Here is a 26,974-nt window from a genome sequence, read left to right on the forward strand (position 1 = left end):
CATATGAAATAAGGATAATCCTGATGAATTCCAATGCTTTTTCATCCACAAACTACCGCTAATTAAGGATGCACTATAGATGTCGGTTGAAATTGATTTTATTTAGCGTATTCTATAGCTTTATTTTCAGACAGATACTTTATATGCATTTATTTTGAATGGATCCGTGTTTAGTAACTAGTCATCGAACTCAAAATCCGGGTGGGCGGCGAGCTGCGTATAAGCTGTTTCCAAGTACCGCGATAAGCGACGGGCGGAGGTGTCGAGATGTTTCTGACAGATCTAAGATAAGACCTGAGCCATAGGCAACTATGGCAGTATAACATAGGTATGAATAGGTGATGATTCGGAGACGATTGTATTTATGGCCGTAGGTACATACATAGATTGAAAACAAAGGAACTAAGTCTAGTCTATATCGATACGGAGGAGTGATAACCATTAAAACTTAAATCTGACTCTGGGCTGGTAAATGTATCTCTCTTCGGTCTTACAACTACGCTTACGACTAGATTACATATAGCTTTCGTAGATGGGTCACTGAATGTACAACAAAAATACGCTCTATTGATTTAAGAATACACTGGAAGTGGTTATACAGACTGTTGTAAACAGAAAAAAGCCAAACTAAATGGAATGCCTTCAATACTAACCCCAAGTGGACATCGGGCCTAACTAGTCGTGTTACTAAACTCGCAACTCCGCTAGTCAGTATGGTTATTCTAAGGTTAAATGAGTATAACGGTAATGGAGAGCCGCATGACAAGGATCACATCACAGGGACATGACGGTAAAACGTAAGGAAAATACAAAATATTCTTAGTCTAAAGCACACTGAAATCATATTAAATAACTCACAACTGCTTTTGCTTACAATGTTTGGTAAAAGGATAAGACTACGGGATGGAACCGATCCTTAAATGGGGTCACATGATGAGAAAACTAGTGAACTTTCTGAAACTCACATCACAGCTGGCCCGACTAGATTGTAATGTCGCCGTAGTCCTGCGACCACTTCTCATAGGAATTAAGGCTCTGCGGGGCCACCGAACGCCGGATGCGCTTCAGCGAGTTGTGAAAGTCCTGCTCAGTGATCGCCCGCATCGCACTGATGTCCAGGCACTTCACCTGCTCCACATTCAACTCGCGAATGGGCTCCAGAGCCGCGTCCTTGGCCAGAGCCGTCAAATCGGATCCCGAGTAACCATCGGTGATCTTGGCTAGCCGGCGCAAAGCCTCCGTGTCCAGCGGACTGCCCTGCTTCTGCAGCAGGCGGTTGAGGAGCAGCTCGCGGGTCTGCTCGTCGGGCAGTGCGACATAGACGCGCTTAGTAAACCGTCGCAGGGCGGCTTCGTCCAGTTCCTGCGGTCGATTGGTGGCGGCCAGCACCACAATGCGATCACCATCCGGATTTCCCGGCAGCCCGTCGAACTCCACCAGGAACTCGGTCTTCAAGCGGCGCGACGCCTCGTGCTCACTGCTGCTTCGCTCCGAGAGCAGCGAGTCCACCTCGTCGATGAAGATGATCGAGGGCTGCATGTGTCGGGCCACAGCAAACAGAGCCCTCACCAGCTTTTCGCCATCACCCACATACTTGCTGGTCAGCGAGGCCGCCGAGATGTTTAGGAATGTAGCGCTACATTCGGTGGCCACGGCACGCGCCAGCAAGGTCTTGCCATTACCGGGTGGACCGAAAAGCAGCAATCCCTTGGCAGGAGCACGAAGACCTATTCAGCAAAGAAGAAGCAGGATTGTAGGAAAAGCAACTCAATTGTTAATAGAAAAAAACTTGCCTGTAAAGAGCTCAGGTCGAACGGACGGCAGTATGACCATCTCCTGTAGGGCCTGCTTGGCCACCTCCTGGCCCGCAATGTCCGTCCACTCCACCTTGGCCCCGCCCTCGACAATCTCGTCGAGAATAAGCTGCACCAGTTTCTGCTCCACGCCCTTGACACTTACGACGGGAGTGCTGGCGCCACTGCCACTGCTGCTGGGACCGTTATTGTTTATGGGAGTTCGGGAGCGCAGGGGCGGAGTATTGCGACCCGATGACTGCAGAAGAGAAGGAGTGATGAATAACATTTGAACTCTTAGGAGGACCAAAAAGGATTTGACAAAGATTAAGAGACAGAGTTAAAGGTATTTAGGGTCTAATTTGAATATCCTTTTTTGTTTATAATGATTGTTAAATAATCTTTATATGCAGACAATACACAGACAATTTGATATCCACGAGACAGCAGAAAAGATAATTGTTTACATCGACTCAAGTTCTGAGCTTTCGGAAGTTGAGTGGCGATTTTTTAAACATACATATATCTCTTATATTATATTTATATCTAGTAGATACTCACAAACTGGCGCCGTACGGCAGGGGGCGTGGCAGCCGTCTTGGCCGGTTGCCTTTGGACAGCGCCAACGGACGTCTTGGAGCCAAGATTGCGCGGTAACGTTTGTGACTTATTGGCAACGGCCAAATTGCCGGGCCGCTTGGTTCCGATGGTCAGCTTGCGGCCCGAAGCTGGGGAAGAGAAAGGAAAGCCTAGATCAGAGAAGGATAATATAAGGAGCAGGCCTTCTCAAGCTACAAATTCGGGCAAGCGAAATTAAGAAGGTAAACAAATCAAGTGCCAAGTGAGTGATTGAATCGATGATGATCGGCTTTTGTTCGTTGCTGTGGGCGTTGCTGGGTGGTGAAGATCTTGGTTGGGTGCGTTTGTGAGCTAGTGAGGAACTTACCGCTGGGCTGGACACTGACGGTGGGTGTGGGTTTTGGACCGTAGCCGCTGCTGCGCACCCTGGACTTCGCGGTCTCGTTGTTGCTCATTCCCGCCAGCATGGGTTCTTTGAACTTTTGCGGCTGGCTCTGAGCCTGCTGCTTGTGCTCCTTCTGCTTCTCCTTCAAGGAGAGCCGCTGCAATCGGATATCCTCCTCACGCAGTGCTGCGCGTCGAATGGAACGCACGGCACAATGTGGACAAAACCAAGGCAAAACAACAAAAAAGCAGGATAGAAACGTGCAAAATGAAAAAAATCAAAAATAAAAATGGGATAACTCAAACCTACGTTTCGGGGCAGAGGAGAGATTTGTCGACAGTCCAGCCACTTACCCAGAAAGTGAAGTCGGTCTCGAGCCATCGAAAGATTTGTCTGCATCTTGTCGTGCAGCCGTTGAGCCCGATCCCACACATCCCCGCGACCACTCCAGCAGTCTACGGCGATGCCATCCTCCAGTTCCTTGATGCCCTTCCGGTAGAGCTCAATGGCCAGCTCCTTGTGACCTGCAAAAGAAACCAGAAATGAAGCTATAGTCGACCATGGCATACCCTGTTTTAAAGTCTTTTTAAATTATAAAAATAAAATTTGTTATTCAAATAATATACTCTATAAAGGAAGGATGCCTCTTTTTGCCTTTCCTTGGTTCTCTATTCACTTCATGTTCTTTACTATTAAAAACCAGAAATATACCCTTGAGCCCCAAGAGTGCCAGGTACTAAAAGCGTTGAAGGATTGTCAGCAAGTCAATAGATGTCCATCAAGGCACAAGGCACAACTCAACTCCCCCAATCCCCCGGCTTCGTATTCGGGGCATCCTTTGTGCGCGCGTTTCGGTTTATTGATTCTCACACTCAACAGACAACAAAAGCGGCCAGCGGGCGATGACTCATTGAGCATCGACACTCGAAGTACGGGGCGAAAACTTAGGCTCACCTTCATTCTCTTCGTCGATCTTGAGCGCCTTGGAGATGTACTCAAAGGCCCGGCGATGGTGGTGCTTCTGCTTGGCCAGTAGCGGATCACCGGGGCCGGGCGAGTATCCACCACCGGGACGATTGGCAGACATTTCAAGCGGTTGAATGGCGCGGTAGCGCTGTGGCTGATTGGACAACTGCTGCTCCTGGCCAACTCTTTCCCCGTTGAGTTCTAGCGGATGGTTGAGCGACTGCTGCTGCTGCTCTTTGGAGTTCTGCACCACGATCTCGATGTTGCAGTCGCGGCGGTGCGGGCGGTAAATCACCTTTGTGCTCGCTCCGTACAAGTAGCGAAAGATACAGAACAGCTGATAAATCAGCGAGCGTAGTACGTTGAAGAGGAAGATGATGGGGAACGAGACAACGTAAAGGTTCTGCTTGTGCACGGAGGACGAAGAGCCAATGTACTGGTGGTGGTGGTGGCCGCTGCGCGGGGAGCACGAGGTGGGGGTCAGGTCATCGGTGGTGGTGGTGTCGTCGTCGCCGTCGGGCGAGCTACCCGGCGTCGTTCTACGATTTGACGAGGCGGCGCCAGACGAGGTAGCTCCGGCTGCTGCGGCGGCGGCGGCGGCTACGTTGGAGGCGCTCGAGGAGCGGTGCGTGGACTGGCGTCCGCTGGCGCCCCCCGATCCGGCTCCGGCGCTGGACTTGATTGGCGATTTGGTGCTACTGCTGCTGGCGCTGGAGGAGGAGGACTGGTTTTTGGTGCGTACCATCGATATCGATTCCGCGCTGTCTGCGCGTTCAGCACTCCGCGCCCCCTTTCTCCACACAGCACTCCACTCCCCTTTGCAGGGGAAGTTCTGCTCTAAAACTATTAAGCACGCAAATAAACGAATAGGACGGTGGCACGCGCTGGAATCGACGCCACATAAAACAAATAAACGACGGAGACGCTTCAACTACTTCCCGTCGCGGGTGCAATTGCTCATTTCTCTGATATCCGAGTCGAGAATTGACTTTTTCTTCACTTCTTTCAACCGACGTAGAAAAATGAAGCTTGTCTCCATCAGTGCTGCCGCCTTTGGATTACCAAATTCGGTGGGCTTAGCGAACTGGCTAGAAAAATAGCTATGTTTAAATGTGATAAATAACGGAAATACTTGTTGAGATGATTTTAAATTTAAATTTTAAACAATCATTTCGGTATAGTTACAAGGCAGTTTAACTGTTATTATTATCTATTAACTATTATTCACAATACTGCTAAGAGTGAGTAGCATTTATTGGTCCGCTGTTTTACATCAAATTTAAATTTAATAACATTAATTATATTATTACAGAAGAACAATTTGTTTCCTTATCAGGACAATATTATCAGTTGGCAAAATTTTAATCCAAAACAATAAATTTAAAAAATAAAAAATCCTAAATAAAAAGCTTGTTTTGGCGGAAAAAGCTAGACTGCCATCTCGCTTACAAAACCAGCTGCCGCCTTAGTTGCCAGACATTTATTTTGGATTTGATTTCGAAATAAACTTGGTTCCTATTTTTCTAAGGTTCACAGTCTAGGTCTAATCAGCTTTTTAAATGCTGTTTAAATTTTCTGAAGTTATTAATTGTTGATTTTGTTGGACATTGCTACCGCTGGTCTGGCAGCCCCATCTTGGGTTGCGATAACCGTTACCCGATAGCCGATAGCACAACCTTGATACATCAGCTGCCATCCCCATCTCTCTCTTGGTTGTTTTTTTGCGTTTTTGCATAACAAAATCTCGGATACTTGCCCGAAACGAGCACCATTGCGGATACAGTGACCAGGAGACCACGAGAGGCACATCCCACTCGCAGGGCAGTCGGAATGGGACAGTACACGGCGTCACAGCGCAAGAATGTGCGGATACTGCTCGTGGGTGACGCCGGGGTGGGCAAGACGTCTCTGATTCTTTCGCTGGTCAGCGAGGAGTATCCCGAGGAGGTGCCGCCTCGCGCCGAGGAGATCACCATTCCAGCCAATGTTACGCCGGAGCAGGTGCCCACAAGCATCGTCGACTTCTCGAGTGTGGAGCAGTCGGAGGATGCCCTTGGCGTCGAGATCAATAAGGCGCACGTGGTTTGCATTGTGTATGCGGCGAACGACGATGACTCTCTGGACCGGATCACCTCACACTGGCTGCCGCTTATACGCGCCAAATGCAATCCCTCCTTGGACGGCGAGGGAGACACTGAAGCAGAGGCTGAGGCCGAGGGCGATGCAGACCGGGAGCCCTTGCGGAAGCCCATTGTCCTGGTGGGCAATAAGGTCGACTTGATCGAGTATTCCACCATGGACAGCGTACTGGCCATTATGGAGGATTACCCCGAGATCGAAAGTTGCGTAGAGTGCTCTGCCAAGACGCTGCACAACATCTCGGAGATGTTCTACTACGCCCAGAAGGCCGTGCTGCACCCGACTTCGCCGCTCTACGTGATGGATGAACAGGAGGTAAGTGCTGCAGCGAGGTATTCGGGTCGATTTGGTGGAGGTAGCAGCTCATAGGTCGTCACTGTGTTATCTTTGTCCATTTATAGGTATTATCACAGTGGCGATAAAAGGTCTATAGGTATATATATAGAGTGAAAAAGCTTGAAGATTGTGTTGAAGGACATTTAAAGGTAGACCAGTCCTTAGACATTCCTCTAAGCAAATCGAACCCTTCAACTTCTCTATTTCACCAGAACTTAAAACATTTCCTTCCTCACTTAGCTAACCCCGGCCTGCAAGAAGTCGTTGGTGCGCATCTTCAAAATCTGCGATATTGACGGCGACAATCTGCTGAACGACTACGAGCTAAATCTGTTTCAAAGGCGCTGCTTTAATACGCCGCTGCAGCCCCAGATCCTCGATGAGGTGAAGGCCGTAATACAAAAGAACGTGCCCGATGGCATCTACAACGACGCGGTCACATTGAAGGGCTTCCTCTTCCTGCACTGCCTGTTCATCCAGCGGGGAAGGAACGAGACCACCTGGGCGGTATTGCGGCGATTTGGCTACAACGACCAGTTGGAGATGTGCCAGGAGTATTTACGGCCCCCACTGAAAATTCCGCCTGGCAGCAGCACGGAACTGTCTCACCGTGGACAGCAGTTCCTCATCGCCGTGTTCGAGCGCTACGATCGCGATGGAGATGGGGCCTTGTCACCCGAGGAGCACAAGATGCTGTTCAGCACGTGCCCGGCATCGCCGTGGTCCTACTCGACGGATATACGCAAGTCCTGCCCCATCAATGAGACCACTGGTTGGGTGACCCTGCATGGTTGGCTCTGCCGCTGGACCCTGATGACGCTTATCGATGTGGTAAAGACCATGGAGTATCTGGCCTACCTGGGCTTTAATGTCCATGAGAACGACAGCCAGTTGGCGGCCATACACGTGACCCGGGAGCGTCGCATCGATTTGGCCAAGCGCCAAAGCAGCAGGTCCGTGTACAAGTGTCATGTGATTGGGCCCAAAGGATCCGGAAAGACGGGCCTGTGTCGTGGCTTCCTGGTCGAGGAAATGCACAAGCTGATTGGGAAGGAATTCAAAACCAATGTGGTTCACTGCATCAACTCGGTTCAGGTGTACGGCCAGGAGAAGCATCTCATCCTGCGCGACATTGATGTGCGGCACGCTCTCGATCCCCTCCAGCCCCAAGAAGTCAACTGCGATGTGGCCTGTCTGGTCTTCGACTCCTCCAATCCCCGCTCCTTCGAGTACGTTGCCCGGATCTACATCAAATACTACGCGGAGAGCAAGATTCCGGTCATGATAGTGGGCACCAAGTGCGACATGGACGAGCGCCGGCAAGACTATCTGATGCAGCCGTCGGAGTTCTGTGAGAAGTACAAGCTGCTGCCGCCACACCTGTTCAGCCTGAAGACCAACAAAAAAGAACTGTATACGAAGCTGGCGACCATGGCCGCTTTTCCGTGAGTAAACCCCAGAAATAGTCCACAATCGGCGGTAGTTCTAGACGGCATCTAACATTCGGGTCACATCCTAGATTAATGGTTACCTAATATCTTCTTATCTCTTCTCTTCTCCCCTTTTTTTTCTGTGTCTTGGTTGGTGTCTGTTTTTCTGTTTTGTTGTGATGTTTATGTGCACGTCGATGGCTTCTTGGATTTTATGGCTGCAGGCGATTCCAGGCCGCCTGGATACTGTTCTACAAGCACAGGTTGGTACAGCTGTGGGAGTCGGCGTAAGTGTTACCATTTCAAACTGAACTCGTTACTAATGTCAGCATTCTATCTGTTTGTTATTGTTACTTGTTGATTCCATCCGCCACAGTGACCAATGAGCTCCATCCCCGCTTAATTAACGTGGTGTGCGACAATCCTTAGTCTTACCCCTAAACCAATTAAATGTTTTTCCTGCTTTCAACCTTTTCTAACTCCACCCTTTCTCTTTCACATGCTCAACCGCAGCCACTTGAGGCAGTTTGGCCTCATGACAGACGATCCGAGGCTGTGGTGGAAGGCTGGACTGGGCGTAGCAGCGGCCACAATGCTGGGATTCCTTGTGCTAAAGACCATCAGTTCGGTTAGCGGGCACTCCCGCTAGAAGAATAAACTATATTTACAGACACGTTAATGTTTATTAAATTTATGTAACATTGATTACCGTTTTGCTTGCTACTGTAAATCCAAATTTAGTGTCAAAAAACGCGAAGCAAACAATGATAAATGGGACACATGCCGGTGTTCTCGTATTCCTGACATGTAAATACATTTGCGAGGAGCACTCCCAGGGATCGGAGACAGAAGCAGGACACTGAATGGCGACTGGCCAGTCAAGCACACATTGTGTACGTTGCATTTCTATACGTATTGTATTCCCCTAACTTAAACCATGTACTCACTCTCTGATAATTCTTAAGTTATTATAACCGAGTAACCGAAACAGCAGAAAACGTGCATAGCTGATCGTCATACGTATGTATGTACACGTTGTGGGTCCTTTATAGCCCGTACGTGTGCATAAGTAGTTCTACATCTAGAACAATCGCCGATTCGGTGAATATCGCACTTTTGTAAATACGCGCAAAGCCCCTTAACTTATGAGCAATAAAACTATTTATGTGGATTTACATATAGCAAATTGCGGTGGAGTAACTCTATTTATGTGGCTAAAGGGGGAAACTAAGGATATATGATCAGCATAGTTATACAATTTTTTAGAACCTAGAACAGGAATATACTTTTTCGATAGCTTTTGATACGCTGAACTCAAAGCCGGTCTAAGAATATTGAACTTAAAAGGGCAGAAAATAAGGGTTTTTAGGTATTTTTCAACAAATACGGATTTTTAAGTCAAGAACAGTATTTTATGATGAGGGTAATGTATCGTTAAAAACCAAAAATTAAACAGAAGTAAGAGCACCTAAGAAGTAACCTAAGACTTTATTTTTTGCACTTTTCCTGACATACAGGAAGTTTTCTCAGTCCGAATTCAAGTTCAACGCATCTAACTCCTTCGTAAACAAAATAATTCAGGTTCTTGGTTCCGAGACTTTTTGTTTTCGAATTTTGTGTGCCTGTGTGTTTTTTCGTAATACTCTTTACCTATTTTATTTTGATTCAACTTTCTAATACCTGGTAATTCAATCAACAACTAAGCATTCATATCGACTTAATTATCAGTGGTGCCACAGAAATCATTGTGGACTTTAATTTCTACTATTAGAGCTCCCAGTGATATTTGAGGTCCATCTGCTTTAACGTAACATCTGACATTAAAATATAAGCCCCTAGTTCGTAAAAAAGCTTTAATTATTATAATTTACCTTATTTAATCGGAGTCTGTAGAAGTGACTCTCTTGTCCGGAGTTCTTCAAATACAGTACAAATAATATTGCCTTAAATCTTACTTCTGAATTCCGTTAATGGCCGCTGCACTTGCCGTTGCTGGGGACATGCAATTGCCATCGGGATATCGCTTTTGGAACTGTGTGATCAGCTCGGGATCCACCAGCCGAATGCCGTCCAGCTGATTGCCCAGCGTTATCCAGTTTGGTTGGATATTGTGGGGACGGCCGAACAGCTCGATTTTTCGGGTGCCAGGACTGAGGCGCTCGATGATGCCATAGATCTCGTCCGGCTTGTGCGAGGTGGCCCGCACCTCGGCCACGATCACGTCACAGTCGAGGCCCCGGTTCAGATTAGTGGGATTCCCCTTCATGCCCACTAGGCAGTGCTCCTTGCCGTGGTTAAGCCAATGACCAGTGCGTCCCGTGCGTATAATCCGTTGCAGCTGGTTGGTCTTCACCCAAATGAGCTCGTCCACACGTTCGTAGCCCCACAGCTTGAGGCAGTCGCGGCCTAGCTCCATGGCTCTGCCTGTGACCCAAAGGAAGATTAGTCCGTCGTCCTGAAGAGCGGGCACACCCAAGGCTCGCATTTCATCATCCGACATTGTGCCGTAGGGTAGCTCCATGTGGATATCCCAGGGCGGATCAGCCATGACCACCGCAAACTTGCCCAGAACTGTCATGTCCAGGAAGCGCAGATCGCATTGAATCCATTGCGGCGGATACAGCGTGCAGCTGGAGTCGATGCTGCGCTTGAGGCTTAGCTTCGTCTTAACATCCGTCGGCTTGTTGGTGTTGATATGCGGCAGGGTGTCCACCTCGTAGTGAACGTACTTGCAGGTGGCCATGTGGAAGCAGGTGTTGAGAAAGCTACAATCCCCAAGCGACTCGTCCGTGTGCGCCTGAATGATTTTTTTGAAGTGGAGCTTGGTGCACTTGTCTGTTGTCTCGCTACCGGAGGTATCGCTGCCATCGGTAGATTCCTGCGATTCGACCTCGATCACCTCGGGGATTATCTCACCATCCTCAGCTACGGAGTCTGCAGATTTTGGCAACTTTCCGCTACTGCTGGTCCCCGCCTCTACATCCGTGCGTAGATCCTTGTCGTCCCTGCGCTCCTGTTTCTTTTTAGCGGCCATTTCGGCGGTGGCCTGCTGAGCCTTAAGGCACTCAACCTTGGTGCCGTGGGAGCAGAACTCCATGACCTGCGCTCCGCCATGCGATTTAAACTTCTCCGCCACGGATCGCTCCTTGGCTGTGGGCTTCGTAAGCAGCTCCAGGATCTCCTCGCCCACCTGCTTGCTTTGCTTCTCGCGTGTTGAGGGCATGGATAAAAGCATCATGATGTCGTCGGGGGCGTCAAGGCTGGTGGATTCCTTGCGCGTCGCACTGGTGTCCAGTTTTGGAGTCTTTTCCTGCGGCTGATCCTCATCCTCGTTCTCCGCCAGATCGGCCACTGTTAAAAAGGGGGGTTAAAACCTTTACCCTAAGAAAGACACTACACTCACTTTTTCTTTTCGCCTCCTCTTCTCTTTGCTGACAGGTGTCGTTGGTGTCGTCCAGAATCTCCTTCAGCTCTTTCGGCTGAACCGAGATGATCTCGCAACCGGTCTCCGTCCCGATGGTCACGTTCCGTATGCCGATTGCACCCCGGCTGGCTAGTTTTCCCAGTATAAAGTTGACCATCTCCAAGGTGCTGCCAGGAATCTTCTCTACAACCTGGGTGGACACAATGGGCAGGGCCAGGGAGCAGGCACTGAGCGACTGCAGCACCTCCTTCTGCACTTCCAGGTCTGCCTCAACTGTAATTAAATCAGAGCGATGCTTAAGGGATTCAACTTGTTGCCATTGCCACCGGCGCCTACCGAGTTCCTTCTTGGGATTCGTGAGGTCCTCCTGAATGTCCGAGAGTATCTCGATGCGCTCCTTCTTCCGTTTCTCCAGCTTCTCGCGAAGCGTGTTCCGCTTCGTCTTCAGTGATTTTATGTCCCACACATCGGCCATTATTGAGCGTTTAATTGCCGGTAAACAAAATAGTAAACAAAGTCGAGTTTTTTTTTTTTACAAAGAGCTCGTGTGACCGTGGCAGCAAACAGAAAAAAAACTACTTAATACTAAAAAGGTCTTTTTATAGTTTATACCGCACATTGGGCCGTTCCCTGTCCGGCTAAATATACCGCCGATACATCGCCGATATTTTTTGCAATTCCATCATAAAAAAATGAATAATTTTTAATGCCTGTATTTTTTAAACAAGACATTACGTTGCAAACTTCTGACTTAAATGGTAATTCCCTGCAAGGGTATAATTTCTGAACACCAATTTCATCTTGTTCCGCGTTGGTATATTCGGTTTCAGTATTTATCACCTCTCAGCACCTGGTCATACTGCTCCCCATTGCCCAAATCGGAAGCTGTGTCGCTGCTCCACAACAAATAAAACCAATAAAACGTGTTTAAGCCCCATAAATAATTGATAAAAAACGCTATAAATGTAAACAAATTGTGCCGCACAGTTAGCGGATCAGAAGTAATTAACCCCGCCAAAAACCGCGCGAGTGCTGAAGAGAGAGTTGTTGTTCTTGGGCCGCTTGCTCACACTCCCCGAAATTCGTGGCGTTTTCCTTTTTGTTTATGCGCGCGCGAGAGAGAGAGAGCAAAGCATAAGTGCGCGCACACACACGGCCAGCAGGGGATTTGCGAAAATCAAGTGTATGTGTGTGCGCATAGCATTTGCACACATTGTTGTTGGCGATAGAGCTGGGAAACTATCGATAGTGACACCATTCGATATTTTCGATGTTTTGAAAACGAAAATTCGATACTATCGATAGTATCGTTTTTTTACGATTCTTTTTGCAAATTAAAGTTATAGCAATTTCAAATAGAATTATAATACTATTCAATATGTTTTGACTAAGTAATTAACATAAATATTCTATCCAAGCAACTTTGCACAAATAAAATTGTATTACCATTGCTAAACATACGCTTAGACTCTGAAGACGTGGCGTAGACGCACCCTTTCTTTTGAGATTCAGTTAATATTTTTCACCACCAACTCCAATTTAAGTTAATTTAGAATACATTTTTATTATAAAAAAAAAATATATATATACATATATATATATATTTGTTTGCATTTTTCTTACTAAATTTCAGCAACAAAGCAGAGATATAAAAATAGTCCCGTACTATCGATAGTGATAAAAAACTATCGATGGTGGCTCAAAAAAAGGAAAAAGTCGATACCTCGATAGTACCATCGATAGTTTCCCAGCTCTAGTTGGCGACGAGCGAGCGAGCTAGAGAGAGAGCGCGCAATAGAGAGCCCCAACGTTTGGGGCGAGATTTATAGCGCGACATTCGCACTTTTACTTTGGAGCATGACGGTTCCATCGCGGCAGTTTCGACGCGACCCACACGGCTGCAGAAGCAGCAGCCTCCGAAACGGAAACCGAGCCCGCGCGCAACCCGAGCCCCAATCCGAGCAGCCCTAATCCGCAACAGATTCGCCGCGTATATTGATTCGGTGTGCGAGTGAATTTTGCAGTTGCAGCAGCAGCCCCAACAACTACTCTCCCTCGCCCGCCCGTCTCCCCCACGTTTTTCTCTGTGTATACTACAACGTACCGTTTTTTGGTTCACTTTTAAGGCGGCGACACGCCCTTCCCCAGCGTGCGTGCATTTGTAGGTGTGTGTTGGTATTGGCGGCCTTTCAATCGGAGAACCAAAAATTCAAAACTTGAAACTTTCGTCAAAAAAAGTACACATATATTTTGTGAGGGCAGAAACTATCGGAAAACTATGTGCTTGCTGCTGGAGAAACGAATAAACATTAAATCGCAAGTGTTGTGGAAACAGAACACAGCTCGCTAAACCACAAGAAACAAAAGCGAGCCCAAACAGCCAAACACAAGCACACCATGAAGATGGTCGACAAGTCGTCCAAGTTAGTGGATAAATTCGCCGTTATCAGCGGCACCGGGAACGCCAGTGGCGCCGGCAGTGGACCGCTCAACATGCCAGGCAGCGGAGGCGGTGGCAGTGGCGGCGGCGGAGGTGGCGGTGTTACCAACTTTGGCGGATCCGCGGCAGCCCTAGGAGGGATCGCCGGAGCCAATGGCCAGAAACCGGTGCCCATGAAGCTGTTCGCCGCCTGGGAGGTGGACCGAACGCCGCCCAATTGCATCCCAAGGTGAGTGTAAACAAATTTTACATAATGCTACGCCAACGATAGCGGCGGTGGCAAAAGCAAAGGCAAAGCCAGGGCAAGTTTTTGTTGCCTTTCTGCCAATTTGTTTTTGTTGTTTTCTTACCGTGCTATTTTTATTTCGAGCAAAATACACAACAACAATAATACAAAAAAAAAAAACAAAAATAAACAAAAGCAAGAGCGGTAACTGTTATTTAACCGACTGGCAAAGCTGGCTTTTATTTATAAGTTTCCTAGCGAAATTGTGGGGCCAAAAGAATCCCTATAAAAGTATTTGGCAATTCAAATAACATAAAAAGGCTGTTTTTGGGGCTTATCGGTTTAAAATAGAATTTTTGCATATTAAAGCATCGAAAGCATCGACTAAAACAAACTGGTGTGACGTAAAGATTAAACTTAACCAGATAAAAAAAGGGTTTCTTTATGACAGAATTTAGAGCTTGTACAAATATAGAAAGTCTACAATTATGCAATTACTCACAAAACATCTTAAAAACTTCAAGTTCAATACACTATACTCTATTTAACCTTCTTTAAAACAAATATTGTATACATACCATATTTACACAGATGTCGTGACTTTAAAACAAATATTCTTTTTTGAGATGGTATTAGGTACTTAAGTATTACAGCCTTATAATACATAGTTAAAAGGTTCTTAAGTTACGATCCTCGGCGTAAAAATTGAAATCATAAAAGGGGTAAAAGGATTGAACTTTAGGGTTACACAATTTTTATAGCATTTTGTTTATGTTTTGTTGCTTTTCTGCCAATATAACTTTGTTTATTGGGTTTGCTTTTTATTTCATTTTCTTGCTATTTTAAGCCAACAAAAATAACAAGCAAAGAAATTGTTACTTAACAGTCTTGGCTATTGTCTCACGCAAAGCAGACTTTTATTGATGGGCATCCATCAAACTCAAATTGTAGTCACGGTAATAAGCATTTGAAACCCGAAACCTAAACTAAAACTAATGTTTAATCTGAAAAGAGTGAAATAAATAGATTATATAGTGTTGTGTTCTTGACCCCTCTCACCAATAGTGTAGTAAACAAATCAAAGTAGAAAATAGTATGGCCATGATAACAAATCTGGTGAAGCTCTAAGCCTAACCTAACCCAATAAGGATGTTAGCGATAAGACGTTGGGGCTTAAAGTCAGAATGAAATACATAATGTACCTAAGAGATTGTGACAAACCCATATTTCTTGGAGTTGAGCAAAAGCAGCTTTCTTGCTTTTGAAATGTAACTTAAGATCATCGGGAATTTCGCAATGAATGTAAGAAATTATGAATACTTATCGTTGATCGGCTGAAAAAATAACAATTAAGTAGATAAATATTTACTTTTACAAATATTTTAAAGAAAATTAAATTACAAAACCAAACCAAACCTTTGGCGTTCGAGAAGCACTTTAATATTCGATATATACCGCAGGAAGATGTGATAAGCCCCACCAATATTCATTCATAAATTATAGAAATTCTATTTTTTGTGCAATCTTTAGCTAAAATATTTTCTAGACGCTATCTTTTGACGACGATCTTTTTTGCAAATAAACTTGTTTGCTTTGTGTTGCTACTTTCTGCCATTCCCCACGTCTTGTGTCATGCCTTTGTCCCAGTAACCCCGAACGAGATGAGTAATGTCCAATCTTGGGTCGTTGTTCTTCGGGGTTCTTCTGCCGCTCTTCTGGCCCGGCTGATAAGCGTTCTCTGGCTTATTTGCATGCCGGTGAGTCAGCAGAGTCCGATGGTGTTGACTCCGGACAAAGATTAATCTATAATTGGGACAGACTCCCCATTGCGTCGCAGAAATTAGAAATTAGGCGCAGTTTTCGCCGGGTTTAATCGCTTTTGTGTATTTTAAGAGCTCTCAAAAGCGATAAGCAAGCTGGCCAAGTGGAAGAGGAATTAAAATTTAAGTAGTCAACGGCCTTTATAACGTCCACGGGGAAAAAAATTGAACAATATATAAAAATTTTACCTTAAATATGAAAAGTCCTGAGATATTGTATGCTTCTTGGCTTAAATAATAATATTTTCTCTCTGTGCAGAGGCATGAGCAGCAGCCGCTGAAAAAGTATTTACTAAATATTTGATGGCCAAGGCCAAATGGGCTCCTCCGGCGTCTTTTTTTTTCGCTCCTCACACCTATTTTGGTGCCGCTTTTTTGTTTGCTGAAAGGTCATAAACCGCCGAAGAAGAGGGGACGACGGGCTGGTGCTGCTGCTGCCATCGTCTATGTTTTATCTTTTGGGATACATTTTGAGTTTGGGTTTGAGTTTTCCATCGTCGTTGTTTTGCTTTCGCTTTGTTTGTTTATAATTATGCGCCCGCTTGGCTGGCTTATAATTAGAAACTGAAGCTAAGCAAGCAAAATTGGGAATTTTTCAGTCACCAACTTTGAACTCTTCTTACGGTGCGAGAGAGGAAGGGTGGGAGTAGAGATACTTTCACCCTTTGCCGAGACAGTAAAGACGGTATTTTCCCCTTGGCTAATTAAGAATGTCATTTTGGCTAATTGCAGCTGAAAGCAAATTTAATTTATAGTTTTGTGGCTCCACGCTCGTGTGTCGTCACAGCTTGTCAACTGGCAGCTCATTTCCTATTTCCTTCTTTTGTGAGTTGATAGTATACCATATTTTCCTCTGGTTGGGCAAATTGTGTCTTTATGTTGATTTTATCTGCGCCCCAATGCGGCACGTAGAGCATATCCAGACTTTGATTAGGGCTCACGCGGCATTAGCGCAAGTTTTCCTTGCGGTTGGCCGACGATTCTGACATTTGCCAGCCGTACGTGACCCGTCTGCTCCCGGGTATCCATCCGTCTGACCCGGCTGATTCATCCGACACTCGCCTGACCCGACCCTCATCCTCCTCCTCTGAGCAATCAAACTCGCATCAAATCAGAGAAAAGGGCATACGCTCTCATGCGGGGCCAAAGTCAGGGTCTGAAATGCATTCAAGTTCGAGGCGTAGCAAATTATCCTTGGCGAAGTTTTGCTCTCTGTGCCTCGTTTTAATTTGCCTGATTCGCCTCGAACTGAGACTGAGAAGACAGCTTCGCTGTTCATTTGTTGTCTCCCTTCGGAAGATGTTAGTAAATGAAACTTTTTCCATTCTGATTAACAATTCGGTGATGGTGGGGAGGGAGGCAAAGCTAATTTAGCTTCGTGACTGTTTTGTTTTTACCTTATATCCCATTTTTTTTGGGAGCAGACATTTATTTAATAAGAGTTCAAAAGCTAAGTGCAGCTACTTAAATATACGGTATTAACAACCAGCTTTAACCTTTATATTTATTTTGCTTATGTTTGATAGGGATCGAAAACTAAAACCAATGCATATGGTATGGTTTCCACTATAGTTTTTAAGGTAGTGTACTTGCAATGCTTACTGACAAAGAACGTAATTTTTTTTCGAAACTCTTGCACAGTTGAGCTTGTTATTTTCTATGCCAGAAGTAAAGACATTTGTCAAATTACTCTTTTTATAATTTTAAAAATAATATTAGAAACATTATAAAATTGGGTCTTATTTATTTTTTTAACTAAATCCATGTCTTGGTAAGTTTCTTTCTTGCAATAGTCTCCTTTATTATCTTTCTGTTATCGAAAAAAAGGACACTTCAATCCAATGGATTTTTCTACACATTTTCGGGAAAACTATTTACTTGTTTTTTTTTTGTTTTTTTTTTTTTTTTGAAAAAGCAAACAAATCCTAAATTTAACCAGCTTGTCCGCCCTGTAATCCTCTCCTTTTACAAGTCCCTCGCTTATCTGTGAGTTTTTCCGCTTGTTCAGTTGGTAATTTCTATCTGTGGTTACCTGAAAATTGAAATGCATTTTCAGCCATTTAGAAAATAATTTATTTAGCGGCGGCGGCAAACAAGCACACGCAATAAAAGTGCACTTGGGATAGGTTCGGTACGGTTAATTTGTTATTTGTTGGTAGTTTTTCGTTATTTGCAGTTCGCTTCGATTTATTTTTACAACAAGAAATTTTCACATTTTTTCGTGTGTTTGCAGCAAGGAAGTGATGGATTGATTGATGGATATGATACTCCATTAGGGAACTCTTTCCTCGCTGGTCTCAGTGGTCTCAGTTTATTTTTAAGCGCCTAGGAGCTCTTGTTGTTTATAAATAAATGCGAAAACAGCTTGCCAATATTTTTTGATAAACAATCTTTGCTCTTTTCCTTATAATTTTCGTGTAATTTATAAACTGCGCCAATGTTTTTACTAGAAAATAATTTAGAGCCAACGAAAATAGCCGCCGGTCGGTGACATATTTCCCAGATCCAATTTGTATCTGCGCCTGCCGATCGCGCCAGCTGTTCACGGTTAGCAGCAGCAGCGGGGCTTTCGGGGGTCTTGTATCTGTATCTATAAGTAGAATTTATATCGCGACAAGCGACAGCAGTTGTCTGAATATTTTTTTTCTCGATTTTTTTCGCCGTAGCGCGTGTTGCCCACGAAACGCCAGCCTTGAACTTTTTTTTTCGTTCATTCGTTCTCTTATTTGCACAAACCCAAAACAATATCTAGAGCATCATCATCAGCATCACATGTATCTGCGCGTGTAGCTGTATCTGTGTATCTGATGCTGTGCCTGCATCTGCCACTGCCACATGCATCAGTGTGAGTGATTGACAAATTGAATTCTTTTCCGTTTTGGCCGTATTTTGCTGCAGTATTTTTCATTTTTATTGTTTATACATATTGCCGAAATGTTATGTCAACTGAAGTATAAGCTCTTTTCGTTCTATATATACTTTATATATAAAATATATATGCCCTACCTGCAGTGGCTTGCCCAGGGTACACTCCAATTTATGCTGATAGCTTTTCAAATTGATTCTGGGTGCACTTTTAATGGGATTTTCCGTACTCTGCTGACTTTGTTGCTGCTGATGATGCTGCTTCTGCTGCTGCCATCTGTGCATCACGTAGATTACCGGCAACGAATCAACAGCAGCTGGGCCCGCTGGCCATGACCGATGGTTCAGCTATTCAGAGGTGTTTCTGTGTGTGGGAGCAGATTGTCTTGTGGGCGGGGCAGAAAAACCCTAGCAATCATGCCCCATAAACTCTGAAACTCTGGAAAAACATATAAAAGAATGAGATGAGAAAAGAAAGTGGTCAATTCAGCAGTGGCACTCGAGTTTCTAAACTATATGGGCTGTGGTTAGACCGAAATTGAACCCAAAACCCAAACTGAAACCCAAACCCAATCGATTTCCTGTTGCGTTCACCGCTGACCCAAATTCCCCCTTTCGGTGATGGAGAGAACCCCCTCGCGGAGCCTCGACCTAAATTCTCTAAAGTGCAGCTGGGGGAGATTTAGCCTGCCTGCTTTTCCGCCTCCATGTGATGGCATCGCCGCCGCTTCTAAGCGCATTAGCCGCGATCTCGACTTGGTGGCGTGTTAATGCCCACAGCTGGCAAATCTCTTGTCGAGGAGGGGATAGGTCCCATGGAAAAGTGCAGCAGGCAAGTCAATTAAATTAAATGTACGACAGCATCAGTAGCCAAGCTATGGGAATCTGTGTTTGACCAAGTCATGTGGGGATTAAGCCAGCTGGACAAACAGTGTTTTCTTGCTTCTAAAATAAGTTAAAATAAAATCGACTGAATTCCTGCTCTTTCGCTTTATTTTTAAGTTAAGACTTTTTAGGACCTAGGAACCCTTAGAAGGAACCCCAAAGACCTGCCGTCAACCAAAGTATTTTATATCCCAACTTTAATCTGTTGGTATCCTGAAACCAAACAAAGCAAAATTCATTTCCGCGACAACAAACAAGGCCTGTTGTTCTTGCCGTTTCTCCTGTCCAGCTTTTTACCGAGCGTTGACTCATCCATCCAGCGTTTGGTCGAACTGCTTCTGCCGCCTGCACTGGATTTTCCATTTTCCCCATTTTGTTTGCACTCGAGTCCAAGTTCGAGACGGCGACGGCGACGAAGGCGTCGGTGGAAACGTGGAGTACCACGACATTGTCCAGGCATGTCAACGTCAAGTTTGTTGACTCGCCCGGCAACCTGCGCCCAAGTGGAGTTCCAACAACACCAGCACACAGGCACGAGCACGACAAGTACGACTACGACGAAGACCAGGAACGGGAGCAACAACAAACTGCAATAACAGGCGCAAACAACGAGCAAGTTGGCGAAGACTTCCGCTCTACCGCTCCCCGCGAACCCTAGCTCCATGTTGGCCAAAAGGCAGACAGGCCAAACGAGCTGCGGATGTCAGCTGCATAAATCGTTAGCTGGGCTCGAGTCGGCACCCCTTTCAGCTCTCCAGCTCGCCGATCTGCATGTGTACTATGGAGTGGGTACAGTGGACACTCCTCTTGAGTTGAAACTATCAAGACATGGCCTGGGTTTAATCTAATTTCAAAAACTTCTGGAAACTAACGAAGCTAAGAGAACACCCACTTTCGAAAAGTAATTAGTTAGTTGACATTTTATCTTTTAATTGATTTTTAATATCATGAGATCTCTGCGTGACTAACTAGCGTTTTCCTGCTTAAATTTCTTTGAAACCTTATATCGCATTCTAGTTAGTTAAGTTTCGCTGTAGTAACTAGCAAGCCAGCTGCAGATAGTGCCTCCCATCGAAAGCTGTTCATAAAAGTGCAATTTATTAGCATACAGAGTACACGTCGCCGTTGTCCAGGAAGGAGAAGCTAGCAGTGGCAGCCGAAGAAGGCGTTGGCGGGGCAGGCAGGCAGGTTTGCAGTCATGGGAGAATATGAAACAGTCGGAGTTTCCTAAACCTGGAGTGGTTTCCTCTGACTGGGTTCTCATTTTCATGGCCATGGTTCCCAGCTTTTGTTCCCATGCACTATAAGCCAGCATTTCATTTTGACACAAAGACCGAGAGATACTCACACGCAAAGATTTAGGGCTATTCAAGAGCAGCAGAGTACAATGTTGTTACAAAAGAACGATATATATAATGGTACAAGAGTAACCAATCTAATCGGACAATTACTATCCTCTATGCGCAAGACAATTGATGGGCTTGCGATAGTGTTGGCGATTAGATAAAGCCGGGGTTATTTAATTATTAAACAAACCTCTCCACGGACGTAGATAGAAGCAAAGTGAAAATATCGATTGGATGTGAGGTAAGGGTGCATCTACATTGCAGTCGAGTAACGTGGTTATCGAGTTTGGGGAAAGATTGGGAAATTAAGTGTTTCCTTTTTATTGTTAATTTTCTTATATAGCGTATGAGATCTAAAAAGTCGATAGTATTTCAAACCTTTTTAGTTAATTTCAAGACTTAAATGAATTTCAAATCTGCCTATTTTTGCTGCAAAATTTTAAGAAATTATATCATTTCGGATCTTTAATCAACAAATACTTAATTGAGTGCTCGCGATAACAAAAGCCACTCATATATTGTATTGTATCCAATGATAATTGACACATCTAACCGAATCGAATGGCTGATAAAGTCAGCTCTATAAAATATATTTTATGCGGCTTATCGGTGTCCCACAACAAATGGATCTTCAATTAACCTAACAACAACGACCCCCTCTATTCACTGTGTGAGGTAATCCCATTCACAGCCATTGGTATTATTACGTATACGCGCGATCTGATGTTGACCAGAGTGGTTAGCCCAAAAGTGGAATAAAGAGGAATGCAAATACAAAACACATTGATTAAGCCGAAAGTGTAAATCGATCGACGCGTTGAGGGTCAGTCAATCTGAATCTCTCGATCCAAAGACTCAAATCCGCTCGAATTGGTTTTAACGAGTTTTTTCGGTCTCGTGCCGGCAAACGGAAAACGGAAAACGCCAAACGGCAAAAGTGGTTTTTGGGTGAGTCATTGGAAGAAAGCCACAGCAATTGGAAAGTGAAAGGTTCCATTATATGTATCTATATCTATTTTCGGTTTGCTTCGGTCAAAGAAACAGTTGAACGATTTGTGTGTTGCCATTTTTGTGCGACAATTATGGAATCGGAGCGGCCGAGCTGTTGAATTTTTAAGTGGAACCCAGTGAAAAGAGCCCCGGCTCTTGACACGAATTCCGGCAGAGATGATTCTCGTTAATAAATATGAGAAAAGTAGTTTATGGCCCGAGTATTAACATAAAAACTTTGGCAATGTTGAACTTTGCCGGGGGCAGCAGTAGCAAGTAGCAAGTAGCAGCAGCTTCTCTGCGAGTCACTTGACACAGTTTGTGGCTGTGGCTCCCAGGTCTTGTGGGTGGTTTTAGGGGGCATGGTGGCAGCGGCTTGTGGTTGCCTGCGGTTTCGGCTTCTGCTCAAGCTTTATTTCTACGTAGGAGCTGAGCTACTTTTGGCTTTTGGCCTGGCTTTCGTCAGGCAAAGAAGTATTTAAACCGATTTGCGTAATCTCCTTTCGTTAACGAGAAATTATAATTGAAAGTCGAAATACTTGGTGGCTTCTTTGTTGTCTTCGTCAAGACTAATCAGTTTCGAGTCAGCTTAAGCTTGTAATCCACGTTAAATAAAAATATTTATGTTTGAAACTGTGAATTACTTGGCAAACTCGTTATTGTTTGTATAATTTAAGTTTCTTCCAATTGCGTCTTTTAGTTTAACTTGAAAAATAGTAGGTAAACTCTTTGAAATGCAAGGCCTTCCAAGGTCTGATATCACATTTCCCTGTTATTATGGAACTGATAAGACTGGCCTATATTCCCATGCAATCTGACTCATATATTTGGCAATTCACCGACCAACGACTTCCCCTTCGAATAGAGAATGTCGGTGAGGAATTCATTGAACATCTACATATATTTCGGAAACTGGGCAATTAAAAAATTGAATATTTCTGAGGAATTCTTCCTTTTGCGGCCGCTGTGCGTGTGTGTGAAATAAACAAAAAGGCTTTCTTTGTTTATATCTCATGGCATGTTGCCTAGATATAGATCTGGATCTGCCTGTATCTATCTCTCTTATATTTCAACTTGACTGTAAACAAAAGAAAAGTATTCATAAGTCCGAGAGCACGATCTAACAGATCATAATTTTTATTTTATGGTTTATACAGTGGGTTTCGGTGGAAGAATGCTATATATATTTATATTTTTTTTTAAGTGAGTTTTAACCAAGGTGGTGTATGGAAAAATTATTAAATATTTAAGGTTATTCTATTAAATTTATTAAATCAAAACAATCATCAAAAGACGATTGAAAGTTCAATTTATTAAAAAGCAATTAAGTTCTCTTGTAATTGGGTTAAGCTGTGTTGTAATTGAACTATGTATATCTCATGCAAATAAATAAATAAATTGCAGGGCTTTAATATTTGATTACCAGAGAGAGGGAGGGGGAGGGGTGTCCTGTTTCTGGTGTTGTTACAGTTGCACAACGCACTGTAAACTGAAGTATTGCCTCGGGAAAATGCAATTAAAATGAGAGATGGGCGGCCAACAAACAGCAAGCTGGAAGGTGTTGCCGTGTTGGGTTGGCTTCTATGTGGATCCTGCTGGGTTTTCGGACCACACGCTGCGTCCAATTTGGTTTTATCGGGTCTGGGAGGGGGTTCAGAGAGGTTGAAGGGTCCGTAATCCCAACCAGAGATAGTGCCAGTCGCTAGTTAATTTTATTGGATTGCCTTACACTCTCTCCAGCAGCGAACACTTTAAGAATTTCGATTCTGGGTGCGGCTTCTAAGGCCATTAACTCGACGTGGTATCGTTTGGCTCGCTTTTTGTATGTTGACTCTTGGAAAATGTCGCTTAAATCGCTTTTGCCTCGCCACTGTTTACCTTGCCGGTCTCTCACATTTTCCTGGGGATTTATGTCAGTTTCTGGTGTTTCCGATGTGCCACTTGCCCATCAAACATTCGCTTTCGGATTAGACAAGGTGTAGGTTGCTTTTTAGATTCGAATTCTGTTTATATTCTGAGGTTGGGAGAGCACATTTTAAACTTATTTATAACACTTTAAATAGGCGTATCAAAAATAACACAATTTGCGTCAAGCTCTAGGTGGCTTTTTATTTATTACACATTTTAGTTTATTATAAAATTTGTCTCGGGTGCTATTTGACACACTTTGACTATGGCCAAGATGTTGAAATGTTGAATTATTGTGTTAAACGTTTGATGTGATGAATGCAATATTAAATAAGGGAAAGGGAATACAAAAAAGTTTAACTTGATTAGAAGAATTTTAAATAGTTTTTGCTGTACCCGTAACGATATCAGCAATATATTTCTATGAGCTCGCCACCAAACAACGAAATACTTGTATAAAAAGCTTACATTTGTATTTTGAGTGTTGTTGAACCCTTTGAGGGACTTATAGATGGTTATTTTTAGCATATATAGCACATCTTAGTGTCTTATATATGGCTTAAACCCTTTCGAAGGACTCTCCCCCTTCAACAGCGTCTGCGTGTGATGGATGCGAACGCTTGGAGCGGCTTATGGCATCAATACCTTATGCAATCAATCGAGTGGCAGTGGCAAATTGCTTTTCTAACCATGAAGTCGAAGCCGCAGCAGTGCTCCGAGGGGTGGGGTGGACTAAGGGAAAATCGAGAAAAAATCGAGATGTGGTTGAGACACATCGAGAGGGTCATACGATATATGGGTCATTAACGAATTGTGCGTCGACTTGGAATATGTTCAAATAAATAAAAACAATAAATAATAATAGGTAGATGTCACACGATTGCTCGTTAAATATTCTACTGAGAGGCGGCGTTCGCTCAATTGGAACGACAACGCGCAGAAATATTTAAAACGAGAAACATATGAAAAACAAATTTAAATGAACAATGAACTGAGTCACCATCTATAGGAGTCGAAAATTTTGTGAAGTGGAAGCTCATGAGCGGCTTATATCAACCCCCGCACACAAAGCCATATAGATGGTGTTATATGTCAGCTAATTACCTCATAAAGGCCACGTCATAACCTCTCCAATTAAGGCTCAAGTGCAAAGCACCCAAAAAATACAAAAAATAAAGAGTACTCGAATTAGCCAACAAGATAATGAGTGTGTTTCGGTGAAATCGCCAAGTTAGAGCCAATTATTTCACAAGCATATTATGCTGCCATTAAGCCGAGAAAAACTGCAGGAAATCTGCAGGTTTACGATGAACTTCCTCATGGCTGCAGTCAAAAAGTAGCCAACGTGCGTGGTCATGCTGAAAATTGTTAATTGCCCGAACTGTTGGTTTTCAATTAAGAGTGGGAACTCAAAGAGGATGCCCAAGAGGTACTCCCTAGTGGAAAATATCTCAAGCAAGACCTTCCTTTTTGATAGCATCCATAAATATATAAACATTTTTATTACTCTGTATTTACAACCTCTTATTAAATGATGTAAGTGCATTGTTCAGTTAATGGGGTGTGAGAGAAGCCAGTGGTTTACTGAACAATTGAATGTATATATCGCAGGCTTTGATGATAAACAGTTGTTGCATATTTATTAATATATTTAATCTCCACTTGAACCTGTTTGCTAACTTGAATTTACATCTAATAAAACATATTGCAACCCAGCCAGTTTGTGCACTCGGCTTTTAATTTACGTTGAATCACTACTATATAATTCCTAAATCGCTGACCTGTCCTAGGTCAACTTACATTCGCGTGGCGCTGCATTTCGCCCACCATTTTCCGACGGTTTAGAGTTTCCGCGCCAAGCGCGTTATCCGCACCTCATGAATGATTCAGGCGCTCAAAGTGGAAAAGCGAAAAAAGGTGTGAAAATAATTACGGCTCATCGACTGCATTCCTAGTCGTCGTTGTTGGAATTCAATCGATGTTTACAATATTTATAGAAATCAAAAACAAGAAAATGGAAAATATAGAATCAAGAAGGGAGAGCGGAGAAGAAGGTTGTGTGGCTCTGTGGCCACTTAAACTATTTCTGTATTTCCATTTTTTCGCTTCTCAATAATTGATAGACCATATAAGTTCCCCCGTGTGTCTCCTATTCGATGTGTGGTTCTGGGAGTGAATGAACCGCAGTGACCTTTCCCCGCTGCTAGCCATGGGTTAAGGTGGGAGAAAAGGGGGTTTTTTTAACAGTAGGAACCACACCCACCTTCAACTTTGCCGTGTGACGTTGCCTCCGTTTGTTGTTGTTGTTACTTGGAGAACGAAAACGTAAAGTGCAATTTAGTTGATAATTGCTGCAAATTACGAACGCTAGTTACATCGATTTTCATACCCAGCGTGTCGAGAGGGGTTACTGAACTTTTGGTTCGATAAACTGTCATAATAGTTACTGTTTTATTACTACTTTGAAGTGTTATAAAATATATATTGAACACCTAAACTATATAAACTATGTACACCAAAACTATATTTAGAATGAAATACAAACAAAATTTATAAATATTTAAGATTTATTTTCACTTAATGAATGGCTTTATAACTTGATCTTTATTTATTTTTCATTGCGTGAAGATTTACCAAAGCTTGTGTGTTTCTTAAATTATAATATAAATATCATTTGTCAACTATAGTAATTAGGGATTTGGCTGGAAATTTAAAGCAAATCAAATTTAAACACATCTTAGACTTTCTTATCGCTTATTTTACATTGGAATCCAACGGGTTTTAATTGCCTAAATACAGTTAAACATATTCTGGAATGTATTAAAAATCTTAGAAAAACTGTATTTCTAAGTAAAAATTACTTCAGTGACTAGGGTATAAAATACTGTCAATTCTTTATTACATAATTTATCAAACAAAAAATTTCTGTTATCACATTTTTGGGACAATTAATAAGTAATAAATTATAAACAATTTAGCTAAATAAATGGTTCTGATTGGACTATGGTAGCAGAATTTAAATTCTATGCCTTCATATAGGGTCCTCATCATCACCATGATATTATATAATAATGAAATTATATCACAATGATATTATAATATTATCTATAATGATATTATCATAGATAGATACCACCGTTTATATTAATATTTTCTTTTTGAGCATGCCCATACAGGGTATTGTCCGGATTCAATCCCTGGCTACTGCCCCAAAATCAACACACATTCGGTTATTCGAATTTGAATGGGCAGCGTTTAGAGCTTTGGCTCTCCGAGTCAGACCTCAAAAAACATTCCCATTTAACATTCCGAATTCAATTGCAGGCCGCCTTTGGTTTCTATTGTTTGGGCTCTGTCCGTTTCCGGGCATTGTTTCCTCTCACTTAGTCTGTCATTCTGTCACTCTGTCAGTTTGTCAGTCCGGGCCTGCGTAATTCTCGCA

The 26,974-nt window shown here is 43.7% G+C and overlaps 4 protein-coding genes across 8 annotated transcripts in view; 2 read left to right on the top strand and 2 right to left on the bottom strand.

The window, feature by feature from the left end:
* Window positions 1-335: 335 nt before the first annotated feature.
* Window positions 336-4,893, bottom strand: spas (spastin). Of its 2 annotated transcripts, XM_017180893.3 has the most exons (6): window positions 3,712-4,877; window positions 3,111-3,281; window positions 2,740-2,943; window positions 2,355-2,521; window positions 1,794-2,052; window positions 336-1,727 (listed from the first exon to the last, which is right to left on the bottom strand). In XM_017180893.3, exons 1-6 carry the CDS (start codon window positions 4,466-4,468, stop codon window positions 982-984), a joined length of 2,304 nt encoding a protein of 767 aa, XP_017036382.1. In that variant the 5' UTR covers window positions 4,469-4,877; the 3' UTR covers window positions 336-981. The 2 variants fall into 2 exon arrangements, with proteins under 2 accessions (XP_017036382.1, XP_017036383.1); XM_017180894.3 differs by lacking the exon at window positions 2,740-2,943 and having other exon boundaries at window positions 3,712-4,893.
* A 338-nt stretch (window positions 4,894-5,231) lies between these two features.
* Window positions 5,232-8,814, top strand: Miro (mitochondrial Rho GTPase). Of its 3 annotated transcripts, none has more exons than XM_017180872.3 (4): window positions 5,232-6,177; window positions 6,439-7,643; window positions 7,853-7,915; window positions 8,142-8,814. In XM_017180872.3, the coding sequence occupies exons 1-4, from the start codon at window positions 5,554-5,556 to the stop codon at window positions 8,275-8,277; spliced, it is 2,028 nt and encodes a 675-aa protein (XP_017036361.1). In that variant the 5' UTR covers window positions 5,232-5,553; the 3' UTR covers window positions 8,278-8,814. The 3 variants fall into 3 exon arrangements, with proteins under 3 accessions (XP_017036361.1, XP_017036364.1, XP_017036362.1); XM_017180873.3 differs by having other exon boundaries at window positions 5,233-6,177; window positions 7,853-7,891; XM_017180875.3 differs by lacking the exon at window positions 7,853-7,915.
* Window positions 8,815-9,467: 653 nt separating this feature from the next.
* Window positions 9,468-11,608, bottom strand: Mettl3 (methyltransferase like 3). The gene is made up of 3 exons (XM_017180876.3): window positions 11,389-11,608; window positions 11,032-11,325; window positions 9,468-10,979 (listed from the first exon to the last, which is right to left on the bottom strand). The coding sequence occupies exons 1-3, from the start codon at window positions 11,525-11,527 to the stop codon at window positions 9,580-9,582; spliced, it is 1,833 nt and encodes a 610-aa protein (XP_017036365.1). The 5' UTR covers window positions 11,528-11,608; the 3' UTR covers window positions 9,468-9,579.
* A 298-nt stretch (window positions 11,609-11,906) lies between these two features.
* KrT95D (phosphofurin acidic cluster sorting protein KrT95D) overlaps window positions 11,907-26,974 on the top strand; it is a 37,615-nt gene continuing 22,547 nt past the window's right edge. The window contains exons 1-2 of one of the 2 annotated variants that reach the window (XM_017180823.2): window positions 11,907-12,053; window positions 13,179-13,721. In XM_017180823.2, coding sequence (XP_017036312.1) covers window positions 13,450-13,721 — 272 coding nt within the window. In that variant the 5' untranslated portion in view covers window positions 11,907-12,053; window positions 13,179-13,449. The remainder of the gene's footprint in view (window positions 12,054-13,178; window positions 13,722-26,974) is intronic. The other variant, XM_017180825.2, reaches the window with a different exon arrangement.

The sequence above is a fragment of the Drosophila kikkawai genome, chromosome 3R, assembly GCF_030179895.1.
Source record: "Drosophila kikkawai strain 14028-0561.14 chromosome 3R, DkikHiC1v2, whole genome shotgun sequence".
Lineage (NCBI taxonomy): Eukaryota > Metazoa > Arthropoda > Insecta > Diptera > Drosophilidae > Drosophila > Drosophila kikkawai.